The sequence below is a fragment of the Rhinopithecus bieti genome, unplaced genomic scaffold, assembly GCF_001698545.2.
Source record: "Rhinopithecus bieti isolate Rb0 unplaced genomic scaffold, ASM169854v2 scaffold_73599, whole genome shotgun sequence".
Lineage (NCBI taxonomy): Eukaryota > Metazoa > Chordata > Mammalia > Primates > Cercopithecidae > Rhinopithecus > Rhinopithecus bieti.
This window is the reverse complement of record NW_016827349.1, coordinates 400,579-422,863: the sequence shown is the minus strand read 5'-3', so window position 1 is coordinate 422,863 and position 22,285 is coordinate 400,579. Positions and strand designations below refer to the sequence as shown.

The following is a 22,285-nucleotide window of genomic DNA, read 5'->3' as shown; positions in this document are numbered from 1 at the left end:
AATCCAGGAGGCAGAGGTTGCAGTGAGCTGAGATCATGCCACTGCACTCCAGCCTGGGCAACAGAGCAAGACTCCTTCTTGAAAAAAAAAAAATTGCCAAGACTAATCTTTCTTTTAAACAAAAAAATTATTATTTATTTTGAGACCCAGCTATGAGACTGGCTGATTTTTGTATTTTTGGTAGAGATGGGGTTTTGCCATGTTGCCCAGGCTGGTCTCAAACTCCTGGGCTCAAGCAATCCTCCAGCATTGGCCTCTCAAAGTGCTAGGATTACAGGCATGAGTCACCATGCTGGGCCAGACTAATTTTTCTTTATGTGTAAAGAAACCAACTTTATTTGTAGATTAAGTCCTGCTGGTTTTGAATTCTAAGTGCTACATGTTTATACACTTTGTACCACACTGATGTCACTGCAGCCTCTAACTAGTCTTTAAGCTCATCCTCTTGCTCTACTCCAATCAACATGGCAGTCCGCATGATCTTTCTAAAACACAAGCTAGTCCCTCCCCAAGCCTCCTTATCCCCTGTGGGAAGGTGTCAAAGTTCTTTATTATGATTTGCAAGGTCCTCTGTGAACAGGACCCTGCTTACCCTGCCAACCTCTCCCCATCCTCATTTCATCCTTTATCCTCCAGCCTTGGGATGGTAGGAATAATGACCCCCAAAGGTAACCAAGCCTTAATTCCTGGAACCTATGAAGTGTTACCTTACATTGCAAAAGGCACCTTGCAGGTGTAATTAAGGATCTTGAGGTAGGGAAATTATCCTGGGTTATATGAGTGGGCTCTAAATATAATCACAAGTATCTTTATCAGAGGGAGATTAGACTACAGAAGAAAAGAAGGTCATCTGACCAGGGATACAGAGACTGGAGTGATGATGCCACAGCCTAAGGAATTTGGTCAGCTACCAGAACCTAAAAGACACAAGGAATGAATTCTATCCCCTGGAGCCTCCAGAAGGAACCAGCCCTGCCAATACCTTACATTTATTATTATTATTTATTAATTTTTTTTTGAGATGGAGTCTCGCTCTGTCACCCAGGCTGGAGTGCAGTGGCATGATCTCAGCTCACTGCAACCTCCGCCTCCCGGGTTCAAGTGATTCTCCTGCCTCAGCCTCCCAAGTAGCTGGGAATACAGGCACCTGCCACCAAGCCCAGCTAATTTTTTGTATTTTTAGCAGAGATGGGGTTTCGTCATGTTGGCCAGGCTCCTGACCTCAACTGATTCACCAACCTCAGTCTCCCAAAGTGTTGGAATTACAGGTGTGAGCCACTGTGCCCCGCCACCAATACCTTACATTTAGCTGTGTAAGATTCAGTTCAGATTTCTGGCCTCCAGAGCTGTAAGAAAATGTGTTTCTGTAGTTTTAAACCACTATGTTTGTGGAAATTGTTTTCAGGAGCAATAGAAAACTAAGATAAGCCTTGTCAGATGACAATGGTTCCAGAATACATCCTGCTGGTCTTTCGTCTGAGGTTGTTGGGTTGTTCTCCCCTTTCTTGGTGATGCCCCTGTACACCCTTTGCCTAACACATTTCTACCCCTTTGTCTTAATCGATTTAGGCTTCTCTCATAAATTACCACAGACGGACTGGTTTCAGCAACAAAAATTTCTTTCTCATGGTTCTGGAGGCTGGGAAGCCTGAAAGCAGGTGCCAGCATTATTGGGTTCTGGTGAGGGCCCTCTTCCTGGTTCAAAGATGGCCAATTTCTCATTGTGTACTCACATGGTGGAGAGTGGAGAAAAGAAGAAAATTCTCTCCTATCTCTTCTTATACGGACACTAATCCCATTCATGAGGGCTCTACCCTCATGGCCTGATTACCTACCAAAGGCTCCATCTCCAAATACCACCACACTGGGGATTAAGTTTTCAACATATGAATTTGGAAGGAACAAATGTTCAGTCCATAGCACCCCTTCCTTAAGGTTCATTTCAGTATCATCACCTGCTTTCCTAGTTGCCCCAGGCTGGGTGAGGACCTCCACTCAGGTTTAGCATCAGACCTGAGCTGTTCCTTACCACTGCATTCACCACAAAGTACTGTCATGGTGTGTGTTTGTCTGACTCCCCAAACAGGCCCCCAGGGTGAGCCCTGGGGTGGGGCAGAAATCAAGAACTGTTCTTCCTAGAGTCCTCTCTGTGTAATGTCTGGCACAAGGACTGGCCACATAAGAGTCTCAGATAAATATTTATTGGCCGGGCATGGTGGCTCACACCTGTAATCCCAGCACTTTGCGGAGGCTGAGTGGGAGGATCTTTTGAGCCCAGGAGGTCGAGGCTGCAGGGAGCTCTGATCGTGCCACTGCACTCTGGCCTGGGTGACAGAGCAAGACCCTGTCTAAAAAAAATAAAATAGGCTGGGTGCGGTGGCTCACGCCTGTAATCCCAACACTTTGGGAGGCCAAGGCGGGCGGATCACGAGGTCAGGCGATTGAGACCATCCTGGCTAACATGGTGAAACCCCATCTCTACTAAAAAATAGAAAAAATTAGCTGGGCGTGGTGGCGGGTGCCTATAGTGTCAGCTACTCAGGAGGCTGAGGCAGGAGAATGGCATGAACCTGGGAGGTGGAGCTTGCAGTGAGCCCAGATTGCGCCACTGCACTCCAGCCTGGGCGACAGAGTGAGACTCCTTCTCAAAATAAATAAATAAAAATAAATAAATAAATAAAATAATACATAAATAAATATTGATTGATTGATTGATTGATTGATTGATTGAATGAGTGGTGATGAAAGCTTCTTAACCTCCTGGATGCAGGTGACTCTCATGTCCATTGCAGTTCCTCTGTCTCTTCTTATAGCTTATCATCTGATCATCTGATCCTTGTACCTGTGACTGAGCCCTAAGAAATCTCCAAGTCAAACATCAGCCAGGATCAGGTTTCATAGCTGGGCCACCCACTCAGGATACTGCAAAATAAATACTACACGGAACAAGCAGAATTACTAAACAAAGGACAAAATAGTGGAAGCGTTTTTGTGTGTGTGTGTGAAAATTAGAGCCTCAAATGCAGAATGTGGTAATGCCTGATTCTTTCTTAACATGCCATTCCTTGATCTTCTCAAGCTAGCCCCTGTAGTACTGGCAGCTCAACAACCTCCCTGGTGATTCATTATGCTTTACAACTAAACTCTAATTATTCTCAACATATTATATGTGCCAATAAGGCCGATTATTGAAATTTTTAGAGCTGGCCATGTGAATTAACCAAATGATACACTTGAAATGGGATTATAGGCCTCCATTCACTACCTAATAAAGTATTAAACCAAAGCTATAAATGTAAGATTACATTTTACAAATTGTGTCTCTACAGGGGTTTTTACCTGATGACAGCAACATGATTTTCCTCTGTCAGACAAGACAGGCTATCGTCTTCTCCAAGGTCTATAGATTCAGGGAGAAATGAGAGTGACTTTACTGATGAAAGATTTAAAACAAGAAACAGAAAAAGAAAAATGTACCAGAGCAAAGCAATAAGGAATTATAAACTAACTTTAATTACATCAACAGGAAGAATTTCAAACTATGTTGAGAATTCTTATTTTAAAGTTTAAACCTAATTAATATATTCTGACTAACATAATCATCCAAAGATAAAAGTATTTATGATGGCAGATGGACAGAACAATCATTTAGGTAGCATCTAGGAATATTGCTACAATTACTTTACATAAATAGAAATCCATGTCTTTATTAGTAATGTGCTACACATCCTAGAGTAAAAATTTACATGAGACAGGCTTATAAATATACATAAATCTCAAAATTAATCACAATCGAACATTAGGTACACAATTGTTATAAAAGAAATATAACCTATCAATGTCTATGTAAAGGCATAGTTTTTACAAAATAGTATTTTGTAGACAGTCTCAAAAAAGTATATTAATACTCCTGGAGCCAGATTGTTCCAGCATATCAGCATGTCTGTGGGAATAAGGCATCCGGAGAAGCTGCATTCACTCTTCCCCATGGCCAGGGCCTTCTATGTGATGAAACAGGTAGGACTTTAGTGACCTGGGTGAATGCCACACCCACTGCAGCACCCCATTACCTTAGAGAATCAATTACTCTCCAGAAGAATCCAACTGAATGGCTATCAGCCTAATAGCAAATATCCAGGGGAAAACTGAACACATTAATCAAGCAGCAGTGTATTTTATGTTAAAAATCCCAAATAGCTTGATGATTCCATTACATTTTGAGCTGCCAGACATACTTAAAAATCACACTAGCCTAGCCACTATTTTCCTGAAGAGGAACTTATATGCAAGTCTTTTATTAAATATAAAAACAAATAAATCTAACTTGAAACTAAATAACTGGATACTTGAATAACTGAATAAGGAACCTAATTAAATACAAAACCTGTACAGGTTGCATCAACATGCCAGTTACTCAGCTAACACTAGTCTCAGTTTCTTAACCTACAGTATAGAAAAGTCACATTCAACAGTGGTACTTTATATGTTCTTAACAATTCATATAATGTTGAATGGAGGAAGCAAGGCTTAGTAAAAGATCCAGGAATCCTTTCTACAAACTACATTGCTATAAACTCAAGCATAGTTTTGCCTGTAATATGCATAATGTTCTATCTCTTGGGTTTTACAGTAGGCAAGAGATCAGAAACAGAAACAACCTTGACAAAGACCTTCAAAAGCTCATGGTGTGTACATACAGGCATTTATGTATAAACACACACCATCATGTATGTACAAATATACAGATGCTCCCCAAGTTACAAGAGGGTTATGTCTCAGCAAACCCATCAATCATAAGTTGAAAATATCATAAGTCAAACACTTATGGGACATAACCCCATTATAAGTTGTAGGAGTGTACCAAATGTATATCACTTTCATATTGTAAGTTTGAAAACTCTGAAGTTGAAGCATCCAATTTGGGGATCGTCTGTGTATATAAACACACAGAGAACCACCTAACTGTTCAGTAAACATAACCAATTCTGTTTAGAGAACAAGGACATACAATTATACACGACAGCAAAGTATACACATCCCAGCCTTTGGCCTAGTGCAGTGGTTCTCAAATATTTTTCCATTATGGTACATAAGGTAGATGTACATCACACGTGTAAAACACTCCCATGGTGCAGCAGATTTTGATACAACTTTTTAAAACATCTCTAGGTTAATGAATTACTCTGAAACACTGAAATCCTTACCATGAAGAGCAGTTCAGCAGTAATCGTTGTGCACGATCACCACACTTAAGACAAAACTGCTGCTTAGCCAGCTTTGTACTTTACTGCCACCACTTTTGCATCAATTCCAGAAAATATATTAGAATGCAAGAGCATGAGAATGCCCTGTGCCATTTATTTATAAAAATAAATCAACAATAATTCATTTTAAAAACAAATTATTCACTAACTTTGATCTTCTTACAACTAACCAGTAATAATACGTTACTGGCAGTATCCTTTACAACATTCATGATATATTGGTGTGTCCCTGTCTAAGAACAAGGGTGGGAAAACCACAGTCCATCAGCAAACCCAGCCTGCTTCCTGTTTTTGTGCAGCCTGCAAGCTAAGAATGATCTTTGGATTTTTTAATGGCTTTTTTAAAAAAAATCAAAAGGAAAACATTTGTGACATTTGAAAAGCATATGAAATTCAAAGTTCAGTGTCAATTAAATTTTATTGGAACATAGCCATGCTCATCCATTTATGTATTGTTTATAGCAGAGCCAAACAGACTGAAAAGCCAAAAAACTAGTATCTGACCCTTAACAGAGAAAGTTTGCTGACCCTTGGATTAGAACTAAGAATGACACACAACCTCAGTGGTCACGTCTCTTATGCACAAAATCCTGAATATAGACAGTAAACTTAATTCCAGAAATAGTAGTAAGTACCATCTAGGATGAAAATCCATTCCTGAGTTGTCCAAACTTTCTGATTTCTTTCATGACAAAAGCCAACTTTATTAAATACAGCTTCTGCATTTTATCTGAAATCACGTTTATATATTCACCTTTGACTACAGTGGAGCAATAAGAAAAGCATTGGGCTCCAACTTAGAAGACCTAGGTTTTAGGCAATTCACTTTTAAATTGTTAAATTGTTAAAAATGTATTTAAGTCTTGTTTGATCTGTGTATCAACCCTATTAAAAGAACTAAAATGACTGGCAAAATAAAGAATCAAAATGTTTTTTAGCAGAGAAGAAAGTTGATATAAAGTAAAACATGCTCCTTTCCTCTAAATATAACTATAAAAAGTCCTCCAATTAATTGTAAATTACTAAATAGGGGGGAAAAAGGCACCTAGCTAATTGGAGTGTGGATAGTCGGTTCCATTTAATAGAAGTTTTAATGGATGTGCATGAAGGTGTATGAATGTGTAGGAAATCATATCACTTACTTAGGCTTCAGCTGCACCTCTGTGAAATAAAAGCATTGGATTAAATGGTCTCTAAAGTCCTGGCCAGCACTGGTAATTTATGTCAAATGACCAGCCTCAGTTTTTTCATCTGCAAAATTGGATAAATAATAGAATCTACTTCCTATGGTTGCGCTGAGGATTAAATGAGTTAATTCGTGTAAAGTGCTTAGAACAGCAATAAATATATTTCACTAGCATTATTATTAATCAGTTCAGGTGCTTTACAAAAAACACTGGTTGGGCATCTCCTCTGTGACAAGTAGTATATTAGAAAATGGGAATACAGACATAAAATAGAAGTTGATTCTCTTGTATTAAGTAGGGATGAATGAAACTGAAGTCTGCGGAGCTATTACTTCAGCATGTCTATCGATTGGTTGTTCTCTGAGATAATGGTCAAAGGCCATTCTGTATCACTGGTGTGAATTCTTGTTAGTACTGTTACTAAGGATGTTTCCATTTATGTTTCAAAAGACAAAGTTCAGTGTTTGCTAAGATAATTATTTATGGTTTGAGCACAGGAGGAAGAATATAAAAATGTTGGCCAGTCTCATAATATACATGAAATGCAAACCTTCTGAACCAAACAAACTTGCCATAAAAGTATAGTTTCACATATACATTCATTCCACAAATGTTTGCTGAGTGCCTGCTATGGATAAATGTCTGCTACAATGATGAGTAATGGTCTCTGCATTAGGGAGATAACAAGGAAGACAAGCCAGCAATTCTAGAAAAGTATGATGAGCACGTTGCTGAGGAAGCCTAATGTGCTATGGGAGCATTTGATAGGGGCCTGGACCTATGTAGTCCAGAGATCTGGAGGAAAAAATATTTAAGTTGTGACCTGATAGGTGAGTAGGAGTTCATCAAGCACAAGAGGTGGAGAATATGAACAAAATGAGAGGTGAGATAGAGCAGGTCTGAAGAACTGAGAGGCTCTCAGTCTTGCTAAGACATAGCAAATGGGGAGGAGTGGCAAACAATGATATTGCAGGTCACAGAAATGACTTCATTTTACCTTAATGGCACTGAGAAGTCACTGAAAGTTCTAAGCATAAATAAGCAAAACAGGTAATCAAATGAGAAATCATTAGTGAAATAATTAGCCTGATTAGAAATGTAAGAGGAAGGAAGCTGCATTCACTTCTTCCTTCCCTGCCTGCTACTAAGCTGAAGTCTCTCTTTTGTTTTAACCTGTTTATAGCTCAAATATTATACACATAAGAGAGAGAAATATAAAAATATTTGCTTCTTATTTACAACGTGGGTGGCTGCCTATCAGTATCTTTACCTCTAAACAGCCGCTAGAGCTGAGAAGATGAGGCACAGGCCAGACTTAGCCATGACCAGAGTGGAGTCAAGGACTTGAACCAGGGGACCTGAGTTTGAATCCTACCCAGTTCCATTATGCACTTGATGTCTTTTAATTTCTCCCCATCTGCAATGAACAGTATTTCTCCTCTGTCCCTCGGAAACTTTTGGTAACTGTGCTTGTTGATGTTTTCCTTATTTTGGTTCAACTCCAGGAGAAAGTGAAAGCTCTCCCCACAGGCAGACTTTCACCTGTGACATGAACCTGGAGGGTGGTATTAGAAATCACAATCACCAGTGTTGTTCAATCATAAAGCCCACAAAGTTGGAACCAGCTTTAAAGCAACAAGGGCAAGCCAGAGAACTCTAGAATGCCACAGTGGAAATGTCTCAGCAGCACTAACTATACCTGCAGACTTCTCTCCTCAAAATGGGCTGTTAGCACAGACATTTGGAACAAAGGAACTTTGGGGCTCCTTTAGAAAAAAAGCATATGTCAAGGCATTATTATGAATTATGCTGACTACCTGTCCAGTTTATAAGTCTGAACATTTTATTTTACTTATTTTTTTGAGACAGGGTCTCCCTCTGTTGCCCAGGCTAGAGTGTGAGTGGCGCAATCTCAGCTCACTGTAAACTCTGCCTCCCAGGTTCAAGCGATTCTCGTGTCTCAGCCTCCCCAGTAGCTGGGATTACTGGTGTGCACCACCACACCCGGTTAATTTTTGTATTTTTAGTAGAGACAAGGTTTTGCCATGTTGGCCAGGCTGGTCTCGAACTCCTGACCTCAGGTGACCCGTCTGCCTCGGCCTCCCAAAGTGATGGGATTACAGGCGTGAACCACCGCACTCAGCCACAAGTCTGAACATTTTAAATGGATATTCTAGGTGAATTCACTTTATGGGTCATTTTCCCATTTTCAAATTTTTTTTAAAAAGCCACCTCATAAAAAAATTCTACTCTAAATCTCTACAGTCTCAAAAGCTGTTGGCTTATTATTAAAATGCCCTAAATTTTTACTAAGATGTTTTGTCTGATATAACACATTTTTAGGCCAGGCGCGGTGGCTCACACCTGTAATCCCAGCACTTTGGGAGGCCAAGGCAGGCGGATCACCTGAGGTCAGGAGTTCGAGACCAGCCTGACTAACATGGTGAAACTCTGTCTCTACTATAAATACAAAAAAATTAGCCAGGCATAGTGGCACGTGCCTGTAATCCCAGCTACTCAGGAGGCTGAGGCAGGAGAATCGCTTGAATCTGGGAGGTGGAGGTTGCAGTGAGCTGAGATCATGCCGTTGTACTCCAGCCTGGGTGACAAGAAGGAAAATTCATCTCAAAAAAAAAAAAAATACAAAACATTTTTAATCATACTTAATGCATGCTGGCTCTGACAAGAGAATTCACTGTAACCACAGATGAATACCTTAGTTTTATAAAATTCAGTGGTAGAAAAGTTCAAATTCTAACTGCTAAGAATTCCCTTTTTTTTAATATCATTAACACAACTTTACATCTTCAGGAATGCTCACAGTTTGGTCTCTAACCTTTCCAAATAAGTAAAAATGTTTTATCATAGCTACTCTCTAACTGAGAAGAAATTTCAAATAAATATTATTTAGTTAGTTATTTTCGAGACAGAGTCTGGCTCTGTCACCTAGGCTGGAGTGCAGTGGCACAATCTCGACTCACTGTAACCTCCGCCTCCTGGGTTCCAGCAATTCTCCTGCCTCAGCCTCCTGAGTAGCTGGGATTACAGGTGTGCACCACCACACCTGGCTCATTTTTGTTCTTTTTAATAGAGATGGGGTTTCACCATGTTGGCCGGGCTGGTCTCGAACTCCTGACCTCAGGTGATCTGCCTGCCTCAGCCTCCTAAAGTGCTGGGATTATAGGCGTGAGCCACCGTGCTCGGCCAAAATTTCAAATAAATATGAACTATTTTCGTATCACTGTATTTTCCTCCAATCTCCCCACTGGCTGTGTAATATCCAAAAGTACTTCTGCTTTACAGAGATTTGAAAGTTCTCCTGCCCAAAAGGCTGACTGTGAACTTATGACATTCAGTAAAGTTCTCCCTAGTAATACTCAAAATAACTGTCTCTGCTATGGCACTCATAGTAAAGACTGTTTTGAGACATTATTTCTATACCTAATTCTTTCTCTGCCTTTCTATTTGTCATTTCTAGCCAAAGTTATATGGTATGTGGATCATAAAAGGCGGTCTTTTGGGTCTCAAATCCCATTCAGGAAGATGGCAATCATAATTTTCATCAATCCAACTCACAGATGTTGCGAAGTTAAAGAAGAAAACATATTCGAAAGTGCTTAGAAAAGGTGTAAGTACGTTCCAAAAGTATAGGGTCATTATTAAACAATCTTCTTTGACTAGAAAAGAAGCTTGTTCTTTCTTCCAAAAAGCTGAAATTATATGAGGGTTTTTTTTCTTACATAATTGAAGCTAAAATTATACTGGATATTCTTTAAAAATATATTTATACTAAAGACTTCCCAATCCATGTAATCTGTTGGCCCTGCAGTTGTGGTTAGGGGGTTCCCATCAATAGGTAGAAGGTCAGAGCAACAATCAGAAGCAAACAAAATGGAGATGAGAAGGTTTGATAGGCAGCTGATGGCATAAAAATGTCTTCATACTTGTAAATACTGACAACCCGCTCTGAAGCTGGTGGTGAGTCTATATCATGTCGAGTGATAGAGCCTTTAAGAAAAAAAGAGAAGGGTGGGGGGCAATTGAAAAAAGAACAGATTTATAATGGTATAGGCAAACAATAGAAAAATCAAAAGTCTATTTAGTGTTGAATACATAAGCAGTGGTTACAAAGATCTGGATTCAGGTATTTGAGTTATCAGAATTCTCTATCATTGTACATATAATGAAGAACATAGAAATTAGTTAAGTTTATCCAAAAAGACTAGTTCTCATTAATCTGCACTCCCCTATCGGAACAATGCTGTTGGTCTGTTTCCTGGCATCCCAATTTTAAGACTCCTAGTCATAATCATACAATATTGTATGATTATGATTATCGTATGATTGTCTTCTTTAAATGGCTCTAATGAGTTTTGTCTTATTAATACCCAAATGGGCAAACTATATTTTTCTTTCAAACAGCAGAGACTACTAACTGTTTTCCTTCAAATCTATCTTGTATATATATGTATATCATCAACATATACATATATATGTATGGATGTGTACATGTGTACACATATATATACACATGTGTATATATATGGATCATCAACAACTCCTAACATCTCCCTTACAGATGGAAGCCCTCCTCTACTGTCTGTGGGACACTTAGTAGCTTGCCCAGGCCATGCCAGAGGGAGTGTGGTATGCTGGGTGTGTGTCTGTGTGTCTGGCAGATTAGGGTAGAATGGTACAGAAAGTGGGATGATTAAGGTACCAAACAAGTCTTTGGATGGGAAACTTTCTTTTAATTTGGTTACAAGTGGAAAGAAGTACAGACTGTGTTAAAACATATTTAATAATCTTCAGTTGATTGAAAGTATCTGACCTTCTGAATAATCCATATGAAACTTGGGTTAGGGAGACTAAGGCATATGCATTCAGTGCAAAGGTCTCCTTAGGAATAGGGCTCAGAGTGAGAGTTTTTAAGGTCCTATCTGCTAGGGAAGCCCTGCCAAACTTGTCATGTCAGATCCCTGCTTAGTGTCCGTGCTGGCCTCAGTTAGCAAAAATCAAACTTCTCAGGTTTGTATGCCTGTAGTTTCAGGTACTTGGGAGGCTGAGGGGGGAGGATCACTTAAACCTGGGAGGTGGAGGCTGCAGTGAGCTGTGATTGTTTCACTGCACTCCAGACTGGGTAACAGAGCAGACTTTTCTCTCAATAGATCCCACTCACCTCTCCTACCTAACCTCAGCTCATTGGTCACCTGCATGGGCTGCTCAACTTAACTATATGTCTACAGTTCATGCCTTCCTTGAGTGAAATCCAACCTCATACCCCTTTCAAGCCTTAGTTCAAAGTTTTTCCCCTTACAGAGACCTTAGGAGAATGAGTAGGATATAATCAGTAAAGAGGCATTAAAAGGGCATTCAGGAGGCCAGCAGTGGTGGCTCATGCCGGTAATCCCAGCACTTGGGAGGCTGAGGTGGGCAGATCATGAGGTCAGGAGTTTGAGACCCGCCTGGCCAACATGGTGACACCTATCTCTACTAAAAATACAAAAGTTAGCTGGGTGTGGTGGTGGGTGCCTGTAATCCCAGCTACTCGGGAGGCTGAGGCAGGAGAATCGCTTGAACCTGGGAAGCTGAGGTTGAAGTGAGCCAAGACCATGCCATTGCACTCCAGCCTGGGCAACAGAGTGAGATTCCATCTCAAAAAAAAAAAAAAAAAAAAAGAAGGGCATTCAGGAAACAAGAAAAGCAGAAGCCTGTATATGGGGTACGAATGTGCCTGTTTTGCTTAGAGTTAGTGAGAAGAACAGAAGTCTTGAGAGAGCTTATCAGGTAAAGCAGGACCAGATTTGGAGAAGGCTTTGAACTTTAGGCTAGTCTGCCATATCTGCCATGTATGTAAAAAGATGACCTTCTGAAAATACAGCTTTTTCCAATTGGTAAAGCAACTTAAAATATTTGTTTTCACTTAATCCTTACAATAATTCCATGGAATAGGAAGTATTATTATCCCCACTTTAGATACAAGGAAATGAAATTCAGAAATTAAATAACAGACTAAATATTATACAGCTACCAAGGGGCAGAACCAATACTCAGACTCAAATTTTTAGACTTCAAATCCCACTATTTTAGATGACTCCATTTCTCCAGGCTGAGATATAATTTATTTCCCAGGGTACCGAAAGTAATTGAAGTTATAACTGCAGAGCCACTGTTGGTAATCGGGGAAATTAGCAAATGGAAAAGGTGTCACCAATCTGGAGGCAGCCAAGTGTCTTCCCAGTTGGCAACAGGCAAAATAAAAGGTAGATTATGTCATCTCTGGGCTGATCGGTGCAAACCAATTGAAGGAAAAAAACAACCAGATCAGATTAGGCAGCACATAGTTGATGAGCATGCAGTAAAGAAAGATGCAATTACCAGGAGCCGGAATAAGTTCTCAGTGCAAGGACTGCAAACCAAACTCACTTCCATTCTTGAGCAGGCCCTCAGGCTAATCAACCAGAAGGAATGCTCAAGGCTCAGTGTAACTTGATTTTAGCAGTCTCTAAAAGGTCTCATGATATCCTTGGGTCTTTGTTGGGGAAATGCTGCAGAGTCTTGCCACCCAAAATGAGGTCATCAATGAACCAGCATGCCTAGGGAGCTTATTAGAAATGCAGAAGCTTGCCAGGTGCGGTAGCTCACACCTGTAATCCCAGCACTCTGGGAGGTCAAAGCTGGTGGATCGCTTGAGCCCAGGAGTTCAAGACCAGCCTGAGCAATATGGCGAAACCCCGTCTCTACAAAAAAAAAATTAGCCAGGCATGGTGGTGCATGCCTGTAGTCCCAGCTACTTGGGAGGCTGAGGTGGGAGGGTCACTTAAACCTGGGAGGTGGAGGCTGCAGTGAGCTGTGATTGTTTCATTGCACTTCAGCCTGGGTGACAGAGCAAGACCCTGGGAGGGGAGGGGAGGGGAGGGGAGGGGAGGGGAGAGGAGAGGGGAAGACCTACAGAAAACTGCACTTTAACAATATAGCCAGGTAATTCCTATACACATAAATATTTAAGGAGTAATGGGTTAAACTATGGGATAATTTGGTAGATTTGTGACTAACAGAATAGTCACAAAGTGGGCCCTAATGAAATGCCTGGTATCAATCTCTGGAGAAGTCTCCAGAAGCCCTTCCTGTTCAGTATTTTTTATTATTTCTTTCTTCCTCTTCTTCTTCTTTTTTTTTTTTTTAAATGGAGACAGGGTCTCACTATAGTGTCCAGGCTGGTCTTGAACTCCTGGGTTCAAACCATCCTCCCAAAGTGCTGGGATTACAGTGTGAGCCACCACGCCTTGACCCTGTTCAGTCTTTTTATATTTACAGCATAGGAGTTAAGAGTATTCATGGCCTTTGGGGTCTGACACTTAGGATTTAATTTTAATTCTTCTACTAATTAGTTGTATAACCTTGAGCAAGTTTCTTAATCTCCCTAAAACCAGGACAATAATACCTATACCTCTCAAGGACATGGTGAGGAGTAAATGAGAATGCTGGGAGAATTCAACAGAGCCCTACATATAGCAGATGTATGATCTGTTTCATTAAGCACATCACTCATGACATACTATCTTGTACTGCTGTAGCTTTGCATGTGTATAACTGTTCATTTGTTCGTCTGTATAATAAGTCCATTATAAGTCCATTATAACCTTCTGAAGGTAGGAGTCACATCTCCTTTTCCTTTAAAAGACCCAGAGTGCTTATCGCTCTCTTGTGCACACAGTGTGACTTCAATTAAGAATGAACACAAGCACAGTGGTGTCTGGTGTTTAATCCAGATGCTAAAATGTAAGCTTACCCTGAATGGCTGGACCCCAAGCAAACAGATAATACCAACTCAAATGCAGATCAACAATTGTTTCATCTCTGGGAACATTCACAGGGCGTTTAAATCTGCAGGTGACGCGATTATTCTCAAAAACTCCTTCTTCATCTCTGGCAGGGTTTCTCTGAATCTCCTTTGCCCACTGGCCTACATTATAGAAGTGCTGTATGCGGACCCTGCCATTGTCATCATGGACGCAGGCCATGACATCATCACCACCCTAACATGAGAAATGATTAAGAAAAAAAAAAAGTCAAAGGTTCATCTTTTGCACACTGGTCACTAGAAATACACATTCGATCACCTCTGCAATTTGAAATCCCACCAAAAAAATTCTTTTAAGTGCCATTAAAAAGTCTCAGCCAGGAGACCGAAGTTACTGTCACAATAAGTGACATTCAGTGCCTCCTGACTGATGTTTGGAGAAGACATTACCACCTATATGGTATTCCTGCCCAAAACACAAACCAACCTAATCATGAGAAAACAATAAGACAAACTCAACTGAAGGTCATTCTACAAAAAAAACCCAAAAAATCCTAGCCTATAATCTTCAAGGAGTCAATGTCATAAAAGACCAAAAAAAGAAAAAAAAAGGCTAAAAAACGATTTCAAAATACACATGATAACAAAATGCAGTTCTAGGTGTTCCTACATATAAATTTGGGCTATAAACCCAAAATTTCCCTACAGGACAGTATTGGGACAACTAGCAACATATGAAAACAAACAATATATTTAATAATACTCTCATATCAAAGTTAAACTTCCTGAATTTAATAAACTATATAATAAAAGAGAACATTCTTGATTTTAGGAGATACCTACTTAAGTATTTAGGGTTAAAGTTTATGATATTTGTTATTTAAATGCCAAAGTTCCAGAAAATAACAATCAAAAAAATAATAATCAGTAGTAGTCGCAGTAGCAGCAGCAGTAGAGAGAATAAAGCATGTGTGGCTAATGTCATTATTTATGAAAAAGTTCTGGAACTAGGGAGTAGTGATGGTTGCACAACAATGAATGTAGTTGATGCCACTGAATCGACACTTTAAAATCGTAAATTTTGGTGCCACTGCACTTCAGCCTAGATGACAGAGTGAGACCCTGTCTCAAAAAAACAAAATAAAATGGTCAATTCTGGCCAGGTATGGTGACTAGCGCCTGTAATCCCAACACTGTGGGAAGTCAAGACAGGAGGATCATTTGAGCCCAGGAGTTCGAGACCAGTCTAGGCAATACAGTGAGACCCTATCTCTACAAAACATAAAAAAATTAGCTGGGCATGGGGGCTCATGCCTGTAGTCCTAGCTACTCAGGAGGCTAAGGTAGGAGGATCACTTGAGCTGGGGAGGTTGAGGCTGCACTGAGTCTTGTTTGTGCCACTGCACTGCAGCTTGGGCAATAGGGTGAGACCCTGTCTCAAAATAATAATAATAATAATAATAATAATACACAACAATAAAAAATAAAATACTTAATTTTGTTATGTGCATTTTACCACAATAAAAAAGTTATTATCTTGTTAATCTAGATTTTCTGTATATGAGTTTACGGTACTATCCTTCCTGCTTGTCTATAGGTTTACATTTTTTTCAAAACAAGTTTTAAAAAGTTAAGAGTTTGGTTGGGTGTGATGGCTCACGCCTATAATCCCAGCACTGTGGAAAGCTGAGGCAGACCACTTGAGGTCAGGAGTTCAAGACCAGCCTGGCCAACATGGTGGAACCTCGTCTCTACTTAAAATACAAAAATTAGCTAGGTGTGGTGGCGGGTGCCTATAATCCCAGCTACTTGGGAGGCTGAGGCAGGAGAATCGCTTGAACCTGAGAGATGGAGGCTGCAGTGAGCCGAGATAGTGCCACGGAACTCCAAGCCTGGGCAATACAGTGAGACTCCATCTCAAAAAAATAAAGTTACAAAAAAAGTGTTCATCAGTTGTAACACATGTACCACCCTGTGCAGGATGTTGACAATGGGGGAGGCTCCCCAGGGGGTATAAGGGAAATCTGTACCTTCTGCTCCATTTCACTGTGAACCTAAAACTGCTGTAAAACATAAAGTCTAATTAAAACACACACACACACTAATGTACCTTTTATTCCCCCCGGAAAGAGTCTCACTGTCACACAGGTTGGAGTGCAGTGGCACGATCTCGGCTCACTGCAACCTCCGCCTCCTGGGTTCAAGCAATTCTCCTGCCTCAGCCTCCTGAGTAACTGGGACTACAGGCACCCGCCAACATGCCCAGCTAATTTTTGTATTTTTATTAGAGACAGGGCTTCACCATGTTGGCCAGGCTGGTTTCAAACTCCTGACCTCTGGCGATCCACCCGCCTAGGCCTCCTAAAGTTCTGGGATTGTGAGCCACCGCGCCCGGCTAATAATGTACCATTTTTAAAAAGTTAAAGGCTTTTAAAAGGGGTTCCATTTTGTTTTTCCTATGCATTAGGCTTTAAAAAAAATTAATGTATGATTTTTCTTGGAATAATACAAGAAAAAAAGAGACCTCTACTTTCACAGATAATATGACAGTAGATACTTTATAGGCCTTTAGATAGCAAAATACCAAACAAAATTTGAATGCTCCTCACTCTGCCTCATTCCCCTCACCTTAACAGCCCCACCACAAATGCAAATACATTTAGGACAGGAAGTGGTCACTTTCAATGCAAGCCAGCTTCTGGGTGTGGCATGCCCTGCTCTTTCTCCTACTGCCTCTAGGGCAGGAGATAAGTAGACTAATATCTATCTATGCAGTCTTACCAGTTGTACCCATTGTCTTATCACTTGGACTAGAACTCATTGAAGGCTATTCTCCTGGTGACCCCTCCAAGAATAAAGCCACCAGAGCAGCCACTGCTTAGAGGGCTTCCCAGTCTAAGCACACAGGCACACAGGCAGCTGTCATTACTGGCCCCTGCTCTTCACTGTGCCTTGCTGCATTCCTACAACACACCTACAACCCATATCCAATTGCAAATCCTGTCAGTCAGTACTACTTTTTTTTTTTTTTGAGACAGAGTCTCGCTCTGTTGCCCAGGGTGAAGTGCAATGGCGCGATCTCAACTCACTGCAACCTCTGCCTCTCAAGCAATTCTCGTCCTCAGCCTCCAGAGTAGCTGGGATTACAGGCACCTGCCACCATACCCGGCTAAGTTTTGTATTTTTACTAGAGACAGGGTTTCACATTGGCCAGGCTGATCTCAAACTCCTGACCTCAAGCAATCCACCTGCCTCGGCCTCCCGAAGTGCTGGGATTACAGGTGTGAGTCACCGTGCCCAGCCAGTTGGTGCTATTTTCTTTTTTTTCTTTTTTTTTTTTTTAAGACAGAGTTTTACTCTTGTTGCCCAGGCTGGAGTACCATGGCACGATCTCAGCTCACTGCAACCTCCGCCGCCTGGGTTCAAGTGGTTCTCCCGCCTCAGCCTCTCAAGTAGCTGTGATTATAGGCGCCCGCCCCCACACCCAGCTAATTTTTTGTATTTTTAGTAGACGGGGTTTCACTATGTTAGCCAGGCTGGTCTCAAACTCCTGACCTCAGGTGATCCACCTCGGCCTCAGTTAGTGCTACTTTCAAAACATCCAAAATCTGAGCCCTTCTCACCACTGTCACTGCTGGAACTTTGGTCTGAGCCGCCCTCCTCTCTCCCCTGTAGCCCTACACGAGCCTCAAAATAGACCAGATGAAGAGAAGGGCGGGGTGCTCTAGGCAGAAACAGCAGCAAGTGCAAAGGCACAGAGGCCTGAGAAAGTCTGATAATTTGGGAACAAGCCTGGCCCAGTGAAGTGGCAAAGAATGGGGCCCCAGAGCAAAGAGAGAAAAAATGCAGCAAGGCACAGTGAAGAGCAGGGGCCAGTAATGACAGCTGCCTGTGTGCCTGAGGCCCCGCCTGTGCCTGGCCACTGTCCTGTCTGAGGTCCAGATGTTTACTTGCCCCTGGGTACAGAGGAAGACAAAATTGTTGAACCAAATTCTTAAACTTCCCTGATGTAATCCATTATGCCTATTATAATGAAGCCTCCATAAAAATTCAAAAAGAGGCCGGGCACGGAAGTGCCTGTAATCTCGGCACTTTGGGAGTCTGAGGGGGCAGATTGCTCGAGGCCAGGAGTTCGAGACTAGCCTGGCCAACATGCGAAACCCGATCTCTACTAAAATTATACAAATCAGCTGGGTGCAGTGGCGCACGCCTGTAATCCCAACTATGTTGGGAGCCCGAGGCAGAAAAATTGCTTGAACCCAGGAAGCGAAGGTAGCAGTGAGACGAGATCATGCCACTGTACTCCAGCCTGGGCAACAGAGTGAGACTCTGCCTCGAAAAAAAACAAAAGAAAATAAAACAAAAAACCCCAAAAGGACAGGGTTCAGATGAGCTTCCAGATTGCTGTACAGGTGGAGGTGCCTGAAGGGTAGTGCACCCAACAGGGTGTTGAAGCTCCTCACTCCTTTCCCCATGCCTTTCCCTAAGTGTCTCTTCCATCTAACTGTTTATCTGTATCCTTTGTAATAGCCTTCATAATAAATGAGTAAAGTAGGCCGGGTATGGTGGCTCATGCCTTAATCTCAGGACTCTGGGAGGCTGAGGCAGGCGGATCACCTGAGGTCAGGAGTTTGAGACCAGCCTGGCCAACATGGGGAAACCTCATCCCTACTAAAAACACAAAAAATTAGCTGGGTGTAGTGGCGGGCACCCGTAATCCCAGCTACCTGGGAGGCTGAGGCAGGAGAATCGCTTGAACCTGGGAGGTGCAGGTTGCAGTGAGTCGAGGTCACACCATTGCACTCCAGCCTAAGCAACAAGAGCAAAACTCCATCTGAATGAATGAATGAATGAATGAATGAATGAATGAGTAAAGTGTTTCTCTAGTTCTGTGAGCCACTCCAGGAAATTAACTGAACATGAGGGGGTGGTGGCACCCCAGATTTATAGCTGGTTGGTCAGAAATACAGGTCACAACCTGGGGCTTGTGACTGGTGTCTGAAATGGGGGCAGTCTTGTGGTTTTGAACTCTTAACCTTGGGATCTGATTCTATCTCCAGGTAGGTAGTGTCAGAAACAAACTGAATTAAGAGGACACCCAGCTGTCCACTGGAGAAATGCTTGGGGTGTGGGGGAACACCCCCACACATCTAGTCACAGAAATGTTCTTTCTGTATTGAGAATATGAGAGGGGAAAACGTTGGTTTTCCCTCTTTTAAGTGGTTCTTTCACTTCTGCTTCTGCCATGAAAAAAAAATACCTTGGATGACTAGTGAAAACACAGAAAGCCTGAACCCAACTCATGGACTAGAGTCAAGTCCAGCTGAGCCCCACATAAAATGAGCTGCACCCCAGTCAATCCATGCACATGTGAGCAAGCAATACATGCTCACTGTTATAATCCATATAATGCTTATAACATGCGGGTCTCTTCTTGCAGCCTCACTGTGGAAACAGCTGATGAATAGAGGTGCCACAAGACAACTTGGATTCTGATAGCCAACCGTTTCATTTAAGCTAGACTGAATTTTTTTTTAACTTGCAATCAGAGAGCCATAACTAATATGATCATTATACTGCTTTGATCAATTAACTTGCTTCTAAAATCAAAATAGCACAGCCAACTAAAGAGAAAAAATCAGCTTCTATCATGTTTTGCATCTTACCATTTTCTTGTCTGAAGAGAATCCAACTGCTACCCAACCATCTGTGTCTGCACTCAGCTCAAATTCTACATCAGCCCCTATCATCCGGTAGCTGAGGAAGTAGTCACAGGTCTCTGCATTACAGCCTGGTTTGCCATATCTAGAAGATACATCAAAAGAGACATTACTGCTTCTACTTACTCAAAAGACATTAAGAGAGCATCTACTATGTATCAGGTGGGATGCTAAGCAATATTATTAAACACATTGGATTTTTGCTACCTGGAATCTTAAAAACACAGCTTCACTCTCTTAGGAGGAACCTTGGAGATGATCTACCCCATTTGATACCCAAGAACTGCAGTCGTGAGATGGGAAGGGGCTTGCCCAAGGTTGTATAGTGAAGTCAGTGGTTGCAACGGGACTTGAACCTGGGTCTCCAAACTCCCAGCCAGTGTTCTCTACATTATACTAATATTAGAGTCTTCTACATGTTAGTTACTACTGAATTATTTCTGAATCCCTTTTAATGGAAAAAGATTCTCCAAGTTAACCATTTAAATTGTTCGTTAATTAAATGTATACCAACTCTTTTTAACTTACAAATTTTCGTATAATCAAACTAACACAAATTTACAAATTCAATATAAATTAAACTAATAAACCAGGAACATTGAAATTCACAGCATTCATGCAACAGATGATGGGACTTTACTGAAAGTAAATTTCTGCTTATATGCATGTGGTATCTGACTAGAGCATACAGGGTCTTTGGAGTTGAGAGCATGTTCTTACTACTCTCTATAGCATGATGACTCAACTCTTCACTTTTATCTGCTTGAACTGCTGCAAAACCCTCATTTATGCAACACACCAAATGAATACCTCCATCTGGTACTCACGGACCATGAATGAATGCGATATATATTTATAACTTTTTTTTCTTTTTTTTTGAGACAGAATCTCACTCTGTTGCCCAGGCTGGAGTGCAGTGGCGGGATCTTGGCTCACTGCAGCCTCCACCTCTTGGGTTCAAGCAATTCTCCTGCCTAAGCCTCCCAACTAGTTGGGACTACAGGTGTGGGCCACCACACCTGGCTAATTTTTGTATTTTTAGTAGAGACGGGGTTTCACCATGTTGGTCAGGCTGATCTTGAACTCCTGACCTCAGGTGATCCACTTGCCTCGGCCTCCCAAAGTGCTGGGATTACAGGCATGAGCCACTGCGCTTGGCTTTATTTATAAAATTTGCCTTTGTTCTGTTGGGCTACTTTCTGCTAATACAATTACAAATTCAGGCACGAAAACATACAACAATATAAGGTGATTATCCAGATAGTGAGATTATGCAGACATTAATGTTTTTTCAAGAGCACCACTGAAATGAAAACACAAATTTAAATTTTCTTACAGAGGATGTGTGGATCCTTTCAAAACTGGCAAGCCCTGGTTTGGGGAACACTGTATTATGCCATTTGCAGAATGGTAGAAAGTTGAAGCAATGGGTGGGACAATCTATGCGCAGATGGAAGGTATCTAAAGGAACAGGGCACGGGGTGCTAAGTGTTGAGGAGGGGACAGGAGTGTACTACTATGTTGGCAGAGATACCTGAGCAGCCAGGAAGAGATATAGGATCAAGACAACAGGGCACTGGGGTGAAAAAGATGAAAAGGAGCAAGGGAAGTTAAAAAAGGAGTAAATGGACAAGAAAACAAGTCACTTTGAAATCAGTAGAGTACTAAAATTCCCTCCCTTCTTATTCCATCCCCCAATCACCAGATTTATACATTGCTGACCATCTTCCTCAATAAGAATATTATTGGATATTTTTATGTATTCCTTAGAAATGGCCTTGTAATCTAAAGAAAGCTCAAAGCCCCTGTATTCAATTTTTCCTCCTTAGACCTCAAGTACTGAACAACAGCAAAATCAGAACCTTCAGTGCAGTGACCATCAAAACTTTGCCCCTGGCCAGCAAATTGCCCCGACCATCAAATTACTCAGGGGCAATTTGTTTTAGGAAGTAAAGGGTTCAAAGGAGGAGGCTTTCCCAAAGAAGCAGAGCTGTCTAGATGGGAGGCCCATTGTCCACACGACTGTTTTCTAGCCCAGTCTGTCATGTCACGTGATACTACTAATAATCATGTAGAGACTCACCATGCCCGAGATAACAAGCTAGCAACAATGAATGCTTAATGACTAATTAGAATCACACAGATATCCATAGGTCATGACTATTTATTAAAAAAGGAATTGGGTATTAAACATGTTTATCACTGCCTGCCCTGCAATGTTATTCAGCCCCTGCTGAATAAGCACGGACACATTCTGCGTCACATGAGCCTTCTGCATATCAGCAATTGGTGAGTAGAAGACACGGGGAG

At 41.4% G+C, this 22,285-nt stretch overlaps 1 protein-coding gene across 1 annotated transcript in view; it reads right to left on the bottom strand.

The window, feature by feature from the left end:
* Nucleotides 1-10,074: 10,074 nt before the first annotated feature.
* FRRS1L (ferric chelate reductase 1 like) overlaps nucleotides 10,075-22,285 on the bottom strand; it is a 30,469-nt gene continuing 18,258 nt past the window's right edge. Inside the window, 3 exon segments of the mRNA XM_017863783.1 lie at nucleotides 10,075-10,459; nucleotides 14,244-14,490; nucleotides 19,922-20,060. Coding sequence (XP_017719272.1) covers nucleotides 10,287-10,459; nucleotides 14,244-14,490; nucleotides 19,922-20,060 — 559 coding nt within the window. The 3' untranslated portion in view covers nucleotides 10,075-10,286.